Source organism: Vanessa tameamea, chromosome 5 (genome assembly GCF_037043105.1).
Source record: "Vanessa tameamea isolate UH-Manoa-2023 chromosome 5, ilVanTame1 primary haplotype, whole genome shotgun sequence".
NCBI classification, from domain to species: domain Eukaryota; kingdom Metazoa; phylum Arthropoda; class Insecta; order Lepidoptera; family Nymphalidae; genus Vanessa; species Vanessa tameamea.
In genome coordinates, this window is record NC_087313.1 from 7518526 (window position 1) to 7532733 (window position 14208).

At 31.0% G+C, this 14208-nt stretch overlaps 2 protein-coding genes across 2 annotated transcripts; one reads left to right on the forward strand and one right to left on the reverse strand.

Moving 5' to 3' along the window:
* Nucleotides 1-6458: 6458 nt before the first annotated feature.
* On the reverse strand, nucleotides 6459-9852 carry LOC113392495 (bystin). The gene is made up of 8 exons (XM_026628956.2): nucleotides 9638-9852; nucleotides 9454-9568; nucleotides 8898-9138; nucleotides 8324-8480; nucleotides 7839-8030; nucleotides 7433-7641; nucleotides 6876-7026; nucleotides 6459-6603 (listed from the first exon to the last, which is right to left on the reverse strand). Exons 1-8 carry the CDS (start codon nucleotides 9770-9772, stop codon nucleotides 6523-6525), a joined length of 1281 nt encoding a protein of 426 aa, XP_026484741.1. The 5' UTR covers nucleotides 9773-9852; the 3' UTR covers nucleotides 6459-6522.
* A 993-nt stretch (nucleotides 9853-10845) lies between these two features.
* Nucleotides 10846-14055, forward strand: LOC135194814 (anoctamin-5-like). Its single transcript, XM_064220796.1, has 7 exons — nucleotides 10846-10916; nucleotides 11081-11242; nucleotides 12790-12968; nucleotides 13090-13203; nucleotides 13334-13436; nucleotides 13776-13859; nucleotides 13933-14055. Exons 1-7 carry the CDS (start codon nucleotides 10905-10907, stop codon nucleotides 14053-14055), a joined length of 777 nt encoding a protein of 258 aa, XP_064076866.1. The 5' UTR covers nucleotides 10846-10904.
* Nucleotides 14056-14208: the final 153 nt, after the last annotated feature.

Below are 14208 nucleotides of genomic sequence, written 5' to 3' on the forward strand. Positions count from 1 at the left end.
CTATTCAGATAGAAATTTAGAATCTAACAAATTACATCTAGCTTGTAAAATATTACAACGATTATGATTTAATATTACTTCTGAAGTTTTCTTATTGTACAAACTGAACGATTTTAACAGCTTAATTAATTAAAAAGTAACTAAAATTAATGCTTTATAAGTACTTTTTATACCATATTATTATTAATAGGTATTTGTTCGTTATTGTTACATTAATGAACGAACTGTAAAATGCTATACGTGTCCTTAAGTCATTGTAACTAAACCAAAGCACATTAGCCAAATTATAGTTGAATGAATATTGAACAGCGCAAAATTCTCGTTGAGTACGTAAATAAATTCAGTGAAAATAAAAATATCACGCACATGCGAGTTGTTGTTTTATTTATTTTACTATTATTGTGAAAGAGTTGGTTAGCATATGGACATATAGTCATTTGCTCATCTTTTATTTCTATAGGGATTAATGTTTCATCTTTTCATCGGTTAATTTTGCTTTGATATAAAATAATTCACTTATCATGTTAAGATTATTAACCTAAACGAAAAAAAAAACACTTGTCAATAATTTGCTAATCGTTATAATATAAATAATAAGTAAAATAAATAAGTTCGTATATATACACATATACACATTAAGTATAACAAAGGGAATTAAAATAAAATAAAATAAAAAAACAGTTTGCCAATGATTATATTTACATATTTCAATTCATTGAATTAAACTTAGACAAAACTTCGCATTTATTTAAAGGACTTTCGTATACTTTTTTCTCTCTCTCCCTAAAATTAATCTTTTATAAATTGTAACAATTTAGTAAATTGCAATCAAGAATCCTATTTAATTCTGCACATCTACGACTGGAGCTCTTCAAAATAAGACCATAGCCGATCTTCTACGTGCAGCTATTGTCCACTAATCACTGGGACAAAAATCGGCTTACGCTGTTAATATATAAGATTTATTTGTTTTATAACTTATATTTACTTACTAGCAAACCTTTTAGTTAAAGTTAGTAACACTGGTCAGAATTAATCGACATGACTGATGCTGTGCTCACTGCTCAGACTCTGTTATCTGTATGTCAATTGTCAAGCGTCAGCTGTCTGTAAGGCTTAAAGTGTAAAATGTATAAGTACGTGACATTGACGAAATAATCTGTGCCCTGTCGGCAGTCGGCACAACTAAAAGCCATTAAACTAAGAATTGAAAATGTATAAGATTTTTGTCTATATGTAACTTAAACTTATAACTTAAACTTATAACTACAATTTGTTTACTTGTAAACGTCAAACGTGTTTCCAAATATAAATTAATGAAATAATTTTATAGATTTCTGAAAAAATAACCTAAACATTGTCATAACTTTTAAGTTAACCAGATACCTACCTAATGTTTCCTTATAATTAAAATGGCCAACCATAACACTTCTGGAAGAGTGAAATGCCATAAATGCCGACATGTTTTGCTGGAAAAATTAAAAACACACGTAGCGCCTTGTAATGAAACATGTGTTAGTTACAATAATAGGAACATCTTATACTTACTGGAAGACCAGTTACCTACATGGATAAGTCAAAAGGTTGAAGCAGAGCAATGGACTAGAGGAAAATTGCATTGTGAAAATTGTGGATGTAAACTGGGATCATTTGACTTTTTGACAGGAAGAAAATGTGATTGTGGTAGTTCGGTTTTGCCACCAATTTATTTAGTAACTAGTCAAGTAGACATCCCTGTTGCATTACCAAATTTATAAAAATGAAATACCAATTTACTAAAAAAAAAATCATCTATTAAACACATGTCATTAAATAGAAATATATTGTATATGCACATTTTTATGTATTTGGAAATATTTTATTATTCATAGTGAATATTAAGATTCCTTAACACAACTTTTGTTTTGAATATATCCACCTATCTTCCTTGAAATTGAGATAAATTTTTAAACTAAATAATAATTAAATAAAATAATACACCTACAACTATGAAGTGAATTTATTTATTATTTAATTAATACAATAATTATAACTTAAGACATTCGATATATCATTCAGAAATTAAATATATAATTCACTCAATTTACTATCGGCAATCTTTTAAGCTTTTGTGACTCAATATGCATCTAACCACAGTGATCAGTCCATAATTTAAGGAACAGAGAAAATGTTCAAATCTACTGAAGCTTAAGAATCCAAGAGGGGAGAAAAATTTAAGCAAACAGCTTAAATTACATGCTTTTATCACTTGTGGAAAGAAAATGACATACAAACATATTGTCTTATGTAAAGTAGTATTATGTCAATAAATTGATGTTATTTTCATAACAATAAATACAAATTTAACAATAAATAAAATTAAGTGAGGAAACACAATCTCTCATTACTAGAATTTATTTATATTTTTTCAATAATAAAAAAATCTTAAATAAACATTACTCATATTTGACAAATTATTTGTTAAAAATTATTTAAAAGCTGTTTTCACCCATCAAAATGATGTAAGTTATTTCTGTAAACACTACAAAAACAAGCAGATTGCTTACTAGAAAATGTATTGATAAAAGTAAATATATATTATATTATTTTTGAGATCTCTATCCGATAACTATGGGATTTCATTTATTTGTGTAAGTTGGTTGTGTCAACTTTTTTAACTTTTTTGGGGTGTATTTCTTGCATATCAGAGGCGCCTTTAATTATAGCCCACTCTCTATCTTAGCCTTTTTTCTTTATAAAATGGAGAAGACTCATAAAAACCTACATCCCCCAATTTAAGGAATTTGGGGCTACAAGTTACATGTTTTATTATTTTAATATTTTCGTTGTAACTGTTCTAATACTAGCTTATGTATGTACAGTCAGAGTAAGAAAATCTTCGTCAGTTTTCAAATTCATTCAAATCAAATCAAATCAAAAATCTTTATTCAATATAGAAGTGTTTACACTTGCTTATTGATTGTCAAAAATCTACCACCGGTTCGGAATTTAGCACCTCGGACCTGAGAAGAACCGGCGAAAGAAACTCAGCGGGATATTTTTTTTTTTTTTTTTCATTTTGCATGTACAATAATTATTATATTTTAGTTATTTGAAACAGCCTGGAGGCGATCATTTCATTCCCAAGGTGTGCAGTCAACTAAAAAGTCATTAGTGTTGTAATATCCTTTAGCACACAAACGCTCTTTAACGATTCTTTTGAATTTTATAATTGAATAATTTTGAACGTTTTCTGGGATCCTGTTGTAAAAACGTATACATTGCCCCAAAAAAGAGTTACTAACCCTGTGTAATCGGGTACTTGGAGTAACAAGTTTATTCTTGTTCCTAGTGTTAATAGAATGTACGTCACAATTTCTGGGAAAATCGTTTATGTTTTTGCGTACATACATAACATTATCAAAAACAAATTGAGAAGCGACAGTCATTATTTTAATTTCTTTAAATTTATCTCTTAACGAATCTTTTGGGCCCAGGTTATAAATTGCACGAATAGCCCTCTTCTGCAGTACAAAAATAGTATTAATGTCAGCTGCATTACCCCAGAGTAGGATGCCATACGACATTATACTGTGGAAATAACTGAAGTACACAAGGCGAGCCGTATCCACATCAGTCAAAAGTCTAATTTTTTTTACCGCATAGGCTGCAGAGCTGAGTCTATTCGCCAACTTATTTATATGGGGGCCCCATTGGAGCTTAGAGTCTATTGTCATACCAAGGAACTCTGTTGATTCTAAAACATCTAATGCTTCCCCGTTTAAGCATACACTCGTTTTGACACATCTTACATTGGGAGTAGTGAATTTAATACATTTAGTCTTTTTACTATTTAACATTAAATTATTAACACTAAACCAATTTACTATTTCAGAGAGTATTGTTCACATCGTCATATATTGAAAGACGTCTTTTTATTTTAAAAATTAAAGAAGTATCATCAGCAAACAATACTATCTCGAGTTTATCACCTAGGAGATGTGGCAGGTCATTTATATAAACAAGGAAGAGGAATGGTCCAAGAATTGATCCTTAAGGGACCCCCACAGTAACTGGAGACCCGGGAGATCTCTTTCCATTTACATCAACCCTCTGAATCCGATTGCTCAGATACGAAATCAGAAGACTGAGTGCAGTGTCCCTAATTCCATAATGACTTAGCTTCCTGACCAAAGTTTCGTGTTGCACGCAATCAAAGGCCTTAGATAAATCACAAAATATCCCTAAGGCATCCTGTGACTCCTCCCAGGCCCTGTAAATATTTTTAACGAGCTCAACACCAGCGTCAGTTGTCGAGCGACCCCTTGTAAATCCAAATTGTTTCTTGTGTAGCAACTTGTTATTGTTAAAATGTACTAGCATTTGATTTAGTAATAACTTTTCAAAGATCTTGCTAAGAGTTGGTAGTACAGAGATGGGCCTATAGTTGTTGGGGTCTGATGTACTACCTGACTTAAATATTGGTAATACTCTACTATGTTTCATGAGGTCAGGAAACACGCCACTAAGGACACATTTATTAAATATAGTGACAAGGTAGGGTGCGATTACATCAATTATTGAATTGACTACCTTGACAGAGATCCCCCACAGATCGGCCGTTTTCTTAATATCTAGTGATCTGAAGGAACTTATTACATCACTTACACTTACTGTATTAAATTTAAAGCTAATATTACATTTTTCCACGTGGTTTTTTAATAATGATTCAGCAACGGTAGGAGAGGAATTTAATGAGTTAGTAGTCGAAAATGGAATGTCAGCAAAAAATTTTTCAAAAACAGTTGCAACATCCCGATCTGAGGAAAATAAATTGTTGTCAATAGATAAGCTAAAGTCGGAGATGTTATTTTTGACTCTTCCAGTTTCACAATTAATAATTTTCCATGTCATTTTAATTTTATCAGGTGCGTCAATAATTTTTTTTTTTATATGCAATGATTTAGCTGTATGACATACACGTTTGAACAGTTTAGAGTAGGCACTAACATAACTGATAAATGAAAAAGACCGGTTGTATGATCTTTCACTATAAAGTTCATACAACCTCTGCCTACTCTTGTGAATTCCGACAGTCGCCCAATCATTAAATTTAAGAAAATTCCTAGAATAGACTGTCTTGGAAGTAAATGTGGCATTAAATTCTGTTTTAATTAATTTAAAAAAATTGTTATAAAGCTCATTAGAATTATCATTTAATTGTAAATATGAGAGCTTTGCCATGATATTACTTCTGAACTTCTCAATTCGATACAAATTGATTGGAACAAATGTCTGTTTCATTCCTTTATCAAGTCGTAAACTCTTAGTACGTTTTGAATCTAAAGCACTAAACAGACAACTGCTTATAAAATTAAACTAACATAGTATGACAACTTGGTTCAAATCGTAGAACATTGTCGAAGTATCTGGGAGGGTTTCAGAGGAACCGACATATGCTCTCGCCTTGTTGGATCAATGCGACAGTGACTACAAGCTGTGATTGATACGAATGGCGGATATACTCGTTTTTAATAAAATAAATAAAAATTGTTTAAATGAATAAATTTTACCATAATTACTATTTTATTTACTACTTCCGTCCTGCGGTTTCAACCGGGTTCCCGAAGATTTTATGTTTTCCCGGCATTAAAAGTATCCAAAATGCTATTCCAGCATTTTGGATATACATTATATATATGCATATTCTATCTGTGTGCAAAATTTTATCCAAATCCGTTTAGTAAATTTGATGTGAAAGAGTAACAAACATCCATTCATACCTCAGAGAAATCAGCCAGATCCATACACACAAACTTTCGCGTTTATAATATTAGTAGGAAGTAGGATTACTACTATGCACTCTCTTTTATAAGAGACAAAACAATGTCCTTATCACCGATGTTACACGAGCATTCACGAAGGACTATGAGGTTTCGTGAAAAGTTGTTAATTATCATACCGGTTGACGACTTCTTCTTATTATTATTATAGCTTTTATACGCTATTATACTATTTGCTAGATGCGACTTATAATGACATTGCGACGCAATATGTCACACTCAATCGGTAACGCAGATTATCGCTCATACTGAGCACACGAAAATAGATCTTAAGGTGACGAACCTTTTCTTACCCCGACTGTACATACATACCAAATTTTAGAATTCTAGAACATTAGGAAATACCCTAAGAATTTTGAGTGCAAAGTGAGTCTGTAAAGAAACCAGGGTTTTTTAGATATCAATAAATTCTAAAGTATAAGAACTATGCAATCAAAACGTTATATCTTTAATAAATCCGCTATTGAAAAAGTATCCCGAGAATTTTGTTTTGTTTCAACCCAAGTTAGGGTTGAATAATACCAGATATTTATAATTATTAATTATAAAGGGTTAAAAAAAACGATGAAACGCTTGGCGGGGGCACAACCGTACCATCTGATACATGTTATGAATGTCCTAAAAATAAATTAAAACAAGTTTCTTTATTATACCGTCAGTATATTTCAATTCCGACTTAATAATTTATTTACAAATATAACTATTCTACTGCCATACAGTTTTGTAATGTTTCATTAATTTCAATATCACGGCATTTGGCTGCATGTAGTTCGCGTCGAACCTGCAAATAAATATTTGGAGTCCTGTGATTTGCATGTTTAATTTAAATCCCACTCCCAACTTCAGAGTAAAATATTCATTATGATCTAATCAATAGTTTAACCTTAATGAAGTAACAAATAGATATATTAATATATCTAACTATTATATTTGATTTCGAGAACCTTGTTGTGGTTTTTGTTTATGAGATTTAGTTAAATTATGAATTTGATTAATAATAAAACAGTAAAATAATATATAAGTATTTCTTGCTGTGTTGTGATTAAAACTTACTTCATGAGTTATTGTAGGATGTGACTGTTTCCTAAGCAATTCTAAAAGTGCATCCCGTTGCTCTGTTGAAATATCAGCTTTATACCTTTGAACGAAAGTAAGTAAGGCCTGATGCCATAGGACTGGTAGAGATCTAGACTCATTTTGAAACCTTAAAATATAAAAGGAAATAATAATACAAGGTTACCAACCTACACATACAATTTTAAATATAAACTAACTTAAATAACAGTTTAAGCTTGATCTCAATATAATATAACGTAGCTTCATGGTGCTCTTAGCTGGAGTGCATAAAAACTGAAAAATAATATGAATCCTTTTTTCCGTCTGTTCTTTTCATGGTAACTATAATCCTAATGAACACTTTCGTAAAATCTGTATGATTTTAAGTTGAAACTAAACTTAACTTCTGTCTGTACTAAATTCTGTTACTTTGTAATCAATGATTTGATGTTAGGACATTGTTCAAGCAATGTCTATTAGCTGTGACTTGTCAATTTTAAAACTTGTTCAGCAATGCCAGTCTAATATTTATTTTAAGAATATGAAATATTTACCTTAAGAAATGAAAAACCACTGAATCAACGACTCTGTATGGTAGTGCATATTTCTTGTCAAAAAGTATTCTTAAAAATATTGAATTTGCACCAGTATATTCCATTTCTGCTATTTTTAAAAGAGCAGCACTAGAGTGAAGAACCGGTACTGAGTTCCGAGCCAGAACTGAACCAACTATTATAGCTTCACGCAATGTGCAATCACCAGCCTACATAAGAAATAGGTTAAATATTTAATGATAATGATAAATTTAATTTAATAACAATTATTACTCTACAGTTCTACACTATACTCCTAGGGTAAGTAGAGTAATCATAAACAAATGTTAGTTTTACATATTCCATGCAATTTGTTAGTACTGTTCTTAAATACTAGTATAAAATAAATTAAGTTTGTTAAACTTACTTCTAACAGAGGTAATAATATTCCCTTCATAAAGGCTCCTGGCTTAAACAATGCCTTTCTTAGAGCTTGATATAGGTGAAAATTCAATCTCTTATATTCAGCAAGATCATCTCGGACACGAGGAAGGAGTACTAAATTGTAAAATCTCTGTGCCATTTTTTCTTTTAAATTTGAAGCAAATATTCTCGTTGCCTAAATAAATAACAGTTAATAATTAGTTCAATAAATACTTTATAAATATTACCAGAGAAAACACCAAAGAAAACTTATTCTTATAATGTTATACATATATATAATTTATTTTTAGTATATAACTCAACTTAGATGAAATATAGATAAAACTGGATTGTGTAAATGCTTTTGCAATCTATAATTATTAGAGTAGGTACATAAAGTGCCTAATAGAGATAGCCAGTCTTTTTTCTACATCTTATTCTTATATAATATATAATACAATAGCCAGAGTGATGTAAAATAACATATACCTGGTACATTGCTGCTGCAGACCATGTTGTAGGTTCTGTTATGTACAATATTTGTTCCCAATTTTGTAGATGTGGTATCATTTTAAATGCTTTAGGCAATTTGCCTGATCTATACTTTTGTAAAACATCTCGGACACCTTGATACATTGTCCTTATTCTGAAAAAATATTTATTTATGAAAGTAATTTTATAAATTAAAAAATAATTTAAAAATTTAAATATCAATAACATTCTATAGCCTATTCTAACCACAAGAGGTCAAATGCCAAATTAACACGTATTGACACAATATAATTGGTCGAGAGCTTGAATAATCTGTTATATTCATTATGTATTTGTGAAAAAATCGGAACCATGGAAGTAAAATTAAAATGTTTATGAGTCGGTAAGTGGACTAGCATAATTTCATAAATAGAGATATTTTAATCGAGAGCTGTTTATAGAACTAATATAGATCGATTTCAATGTTTATTTATAGCTACTTTTTGTTTGCCCATTGCAATAGGCTATATGTACATATTTGCATGAGAGTGATAAACATCTTATCAAAGATTGTGATATAATTAAATAATACCTTGGATCAATATTTTGCAATTTCAAAGTTTCTACATCAGAGAACTGTGTTTGTAATTCTGTATGTTTGTCTGTGATTTTATCTTTTATAATATCTGCTAATGTCCTTGTTTTTTCAGGTTTAGCCGACATAAACATTTTAAGCGCCTCTTCATCCTCTTCATTAATTTCAATATTGTCATAGTATGTATCTGGCTCCAAATCATCATTATCTGAACCCTCTTCATTATCTGATCCTGCATCTAGAATTGTTATTGTATTTCTTCTTTAAATGTGTTATGGATGTTTATGAAGAAAAACATATATACAGAAAAGAGAAACATTGACTTTATATACCAGAGTCTCATAAAAATGTGTAGTATTTGGTAGGTACAGTAGTTACTTACAATAACATAAAATTATTCATAAATTTTACCTTTTTCTATTATGAAACTATTATTTCTAAAACTACTGCTATCAAATACTACTACTATAAAAAAAAAAAGTCTACTCAAAATAACTATGAATATGTAATGTAGATAAATAACAAAATATATTAACAATTAATAAGTAAATACCAATGAATGATACTGGAAGCACGTTTGTTGAAGATGATGGACCTCCACTGCCCAATTCGACTTGCTGCCTACGTGCAGCTTTCAAAATTTTACTGGATAAGTCTGCGTTAACAAACTGAAAAAATACGTTATGATATAATTGTACAGAACCCTAGCATGGCTCAAGATTTGTTTTGTTCCTTACATCTTCGTCATCATCATGTCTGTTTTTTTCTTTACTTCTATTCTTATTTTTTACTGAATTCGAGGCTTCGATTTGATCAGCAAGAGCTACATTTTTCGCTACTTGGGATGGTTTAAGTTTTTTAGCTTTTCCCATTTTCAATACACAAACTTATGAACAAAATAAGAAAAAATTACAACAACACGTGCGTTACAATTTACTTTTGACAATCGATTTGACGTTGACAGTGACACTGACGTATGATTTTTAGCCTGCGTTCCAAAACATCACTCGTGTGCAATTGTGCAAACAGATTTAAACTAACCGTACCGTAAGTCTGGTGTGTGCCTGGTATTCCATCATGTGAGCCGTACAGAATCACGCGGAGTTGGTCACCGGTGTACTGTATATAGGAAAACAGTAAGTTATGTGGCTTATTTTGTGTAATAATTTGAAATAGTTGGCATAGGTTTGTTTTTCTTTATCTACAACGAATACTCGAAATAGGCTTTGAAATTTGTTTTTAATTTTAATTCTCAAATTGGTATTATTATGACCTATGCTATAACTCAACTCTTGTTTTATTTTTTTTATTTTAATCTAATTGTTTTAATCGAGTCATCGTGTGCCATTAACGTTTTTAATATATACCGGAATTGTGTCAAAACGTTTTAATTTACGCGAAAAACGATAACTGCTTAAAACGTCCTGAAATACTTATTGTAAAAACGCTGTTACATGATATGCTTATCGTAAACGATTTCTAACTATAATTCAAGAATTCCCCAGGATATAATTCATGCGGGAGGGGGCGTAAACTGCAATACTTGACCTATTACGTGACAGGATTATTTTTAGCTTAGATAGTATAACCGAATCAAAAAGAAGAATGGCTGTTGAGTGTTTTCCCAGACGAGCTTGCATATTTGCAAGTCCCGTCAAGACCGGTAAAGCCGTTCCAGAGATTAGCCGGAACAAACGAGCAGAAAGACCGACAAAAATTGAAAAAAAAGGTAATTTGGTATATACATATATATGCATTTAGTAAAAAGCGGTTATTTTAATATTACAAACAGACACTCCAATTTTATTATATGTATAGAAGATATAGATTATAATGAAAAATTACTTCTTGTAAAACTCTTTCTTCCCTACCGTAGCAGAAAGATTGTTTTAAAAATAATATTTTCATTAAAATGTCAATAGCGCTCTGTAATACAAAAGTCATTTTGTAGCCTGTTTTTGAAGTGTTTATTGCGTTTTTTGTATGTAGTTTTGTAGAAGAATCATGGACATCGAGGTAAATACTATTATTGAAACCGTAGTAATAGCTGTTTTGTAATCTTTATAATTTTAATAGATATTATAAAACTTCTTTATATAAAGTTTTATGCGAAACATCATTATAGGTAAATATTAGAATTTTTTGTTTGACTGACATTATTTTGTTTTTTTTTATAGCAGAATCCAGCTTTTACAGGCTTTTTTAATGAAGGTCAGAAACGAATAGATCTCGTCATAGTAATAAATGAGGTAGATGCCAGTGAAAAATTGCATGAGATTCGTATGACATTTTTAATGAACATTCTAAAATTGGGCTTAGAACTTGAAGTAGAAATAGGAAAGGTAAAACTACATATCTTTAAGGAACTTTTTTTCTTTTGTAAATATTCACTATAAAGAAGATTCTACTAAACCTTGAGACTAAAGTTCATTCAAAAGCAGCTTATTTAAGAAAAAAATCAAATCTGTAGGTACATATCTACATACTGTAAGTTTGTCATATTGAAACTACATAAATACTTTTGGACTAAGCCTCTTTTTCTTTTGAACTCCAACTCGCAGCTCCAATGCGGGTTGGTTAATCCATGTTACAGATTTTCATTCGACATATGCTCCCATGTCAACTTACAATACCGAGCATGAGATGCATTCTTTGTTTACTATTTACGTGACCTTACTTAACTAAGAAAGAGTAATAATTTTGTTTTGTGCCTTACCCTACTCCTAAGATTTCCTCTACGACTGCTGGTATTACAGTACGTGGTAGGTACTTACTAGGAAAAAAAGTGTTTTATAAATTTACAATACAAATAAAATACTTGTACATTGTATGTGAATGAGACATACGTTTGAGCACTAAGAGCTAAATTAATTGTTTTTTTAATAAACGCACGTATTATTGTTTAACCTTGAGTGTATCTGGTGCGAGTGTTTTAGTCCTAATAATTTATTTTTAACTTTTATTATACTGGGTTAAAATCGTCCAAGCGTCACAGGTATTGAATACGTCGATGATATCTAGACTTATCGTCAACGCCCTGCTGACCCGAGCTACCGCCTACATCCCGGACAGTACCAATTGGTATGGACGCCCGAACGCCCTATCGAGGAGCTTGATCCAGGGTAGAATATTGGTGTCCAAAATCTCGACTCGAAGCGCTAACTTAGCATTTCAGAAACCTCCTTTCCCTTCGTCCGGTGCATTTTTTGATGCAGAGACAGTGGGCATTGGCCCAGGCGACTCAGCGCAAAAAGCGCGATTCTCGGGGCACCGATAGCAGTGTAGGTTTCTGTTATCTGGTGCATCGACTCTTGCTTGGAGACCCATTTAACACGGATGTGCCCCACCGCCATCACAAAGCGTAAGTCAGTGTGAGGGCATCGGACCCAGATGCACTTGGCGTCCTAAACGACAAAGGCATTCGATGGATTTAACCATCTTTTACGTTTTCCGACAAACGCTGAATAGGATATACCTCCTGCACAGTTGTCTAATTCTTGAGATTGACCACTATGGTTCGTTACATTCACGTTTATATTCCACACAAATATAATGGACCCCCTGTAATGCAGTCCCTGTCTTTTCCGGCACCCCATATATATAATCCAACTTAACAATAATACATACAAAGCAAAGTCAATGTGTGTTCGTAATGGTTAAAATGTTGTGACTTGTTGCGGCCTAGTAGCTATAGGATTTATTAGCCTACAAGGCATTCCTCCCCAAAAATGCACCGGACTACAAGGGGTCGGTTGCAGTATTCTATAGTCTAATAAATTCGATCATCGTAACGTTAACTATATATATCTTTATTTTTGTTTTTGTATTGATAGAACAAAATAATAATACAAAATGCCAATTTTTTATCATATTACGGTAACAATTTCAGTTGACGGAACATAAGAATTTGCTATTCGTTAAAGTGCACGCTCCGGACTCAATAATTAAAGAATTCGGCCTACTCTTTAATGAGCGCAGATTCTTTAAAGATAATCATATTGACTTCGTTCACCCATATTTCAATTTCATTGGAATGAACCATGAGCGAGACCTAATTAAAACAATACGGTAAGATCATAGTATCATTATTAATAAATATACAAACATATTATACACAAAAATAATTGTTATTTATGCGCCACGAATATAATTTGGCCCTAATATAATCGTCCATAATTTAATTCTTCAGAAATCAATACCCTGGACCTGGTACCTACTCAACTTTGGAGAGGAGCATGATTGTATATAAAATTCTTCTTCAGCTACCTTTTGGTCAACATGAAAATCATTACGGAATAGATAAGTAAGTTTTAAATTAATTACTAAATAAAATATTGTGTTATTTATAAAATTATTTTATATTTAATTTTAAACTGCTTTATCTTCTATTCTGAAATAATGTATAGATAATCAATAAAGACCATTGATTACAGATTAATTAATTCAAATATTGTATTAGATGCATTTGCTTTACATGATGGGCCATACTTTATTACACCGAAACAGAAAGCGTCTGAATATATTAACGCAAGACAAGTACCTGTTTAAAATATTATTTATATATTTTTTTTATTTACAACCGATTTTTTATAAATTATATAATTTATATGGCTGACTTTCTGATCTGTTCCGTTCTGATGAAAATTTTATTCGAACGGATTTATATTTGATCATCATTCAACTTCGCCAATTATCGTGAAAAACATTTACATTCTCATATCAAAGTCATTTATTCGAGATAGTATGCCGTCTTAATTCATTGATGCTTTATGAATAAATGAAACGATAATCCTATGTCATAATAATAATAAGAACTTATATAAATATATAAAATGTAAAAGTTTACGAAAATAAAGATCGTGCAATAATTTTTAGGTGCTTTTTTATAATTGGGTTGGCTTTATCAATATATGGAAGATGCAACCGATTCATATGATAAAAGAGTATTTTGGTGAAAGGGTGAGTTTACTCGGTAAAGGTTATTGAGACAATTAAAAATATTTTCGAATGTATTTTATTTTTCTTCCGTAAGGTTGCTTTCTACTTTAGTTACTACGAGTTTTTCAACATCATGCTAACAATTATAACGGTGGTCGGTGCATGGATGGCATTCGATCAGTATTTTGCAACAGTTAAACCCGATCCCTTTACGTAAGTTAAAAAAACCTTTATGCTTCCTTTTTTTTTAAATAAGATACAAGTTCTAATGAATAAATTAAGTTTATTCATTAGAATAAACGCGATTTTGATAATAATTATCAAAAAATGGAATACAAGTAAAAAAACTATATTAAAGCCCTAAGTTTGA

Bases quoted from the DNA above. Each gene is read 5' to 3' on its own strand.
- LOC113392495 (XM_026628956.2), bottom strand. From the start codon at position 9,772: ATGGGAAAAGCTAAAAAACTTAAACCATCCCAAGTAGCGAAAAATGTA. The intron at 8,031-8,323 runs GTATATGTTATT...TTATTTATTTAG, and splicing joins CTGCAGCAGCAATGTACCAG to GCAACGAGAATATTTGCTTC. The intron at 7,027-7,432 runs GTAAATATTTCA...TTATATTTTAAG, and splicing joins GTGGTTTTTCATTTCTTAAG to GTTTCAAAATGAGTCTAGAT.
- LOC135194814 (XM_064220796.1), top strand. The intron at 13,437-13,775 runs GTACCTGTTTAA...AATAATTTTTAG, and splicing joins AATATATTAACGCAAGACAA to GTGCTTTTTTATAATTGGGT. The intron at 13,860-13,932 runs GTGAGTTTACTC...TTCTTCCGTAAG, and splicing joins AAGAGTATTTTGGTGAAAGG to GTTGCTTTCTACTTTAGTTA.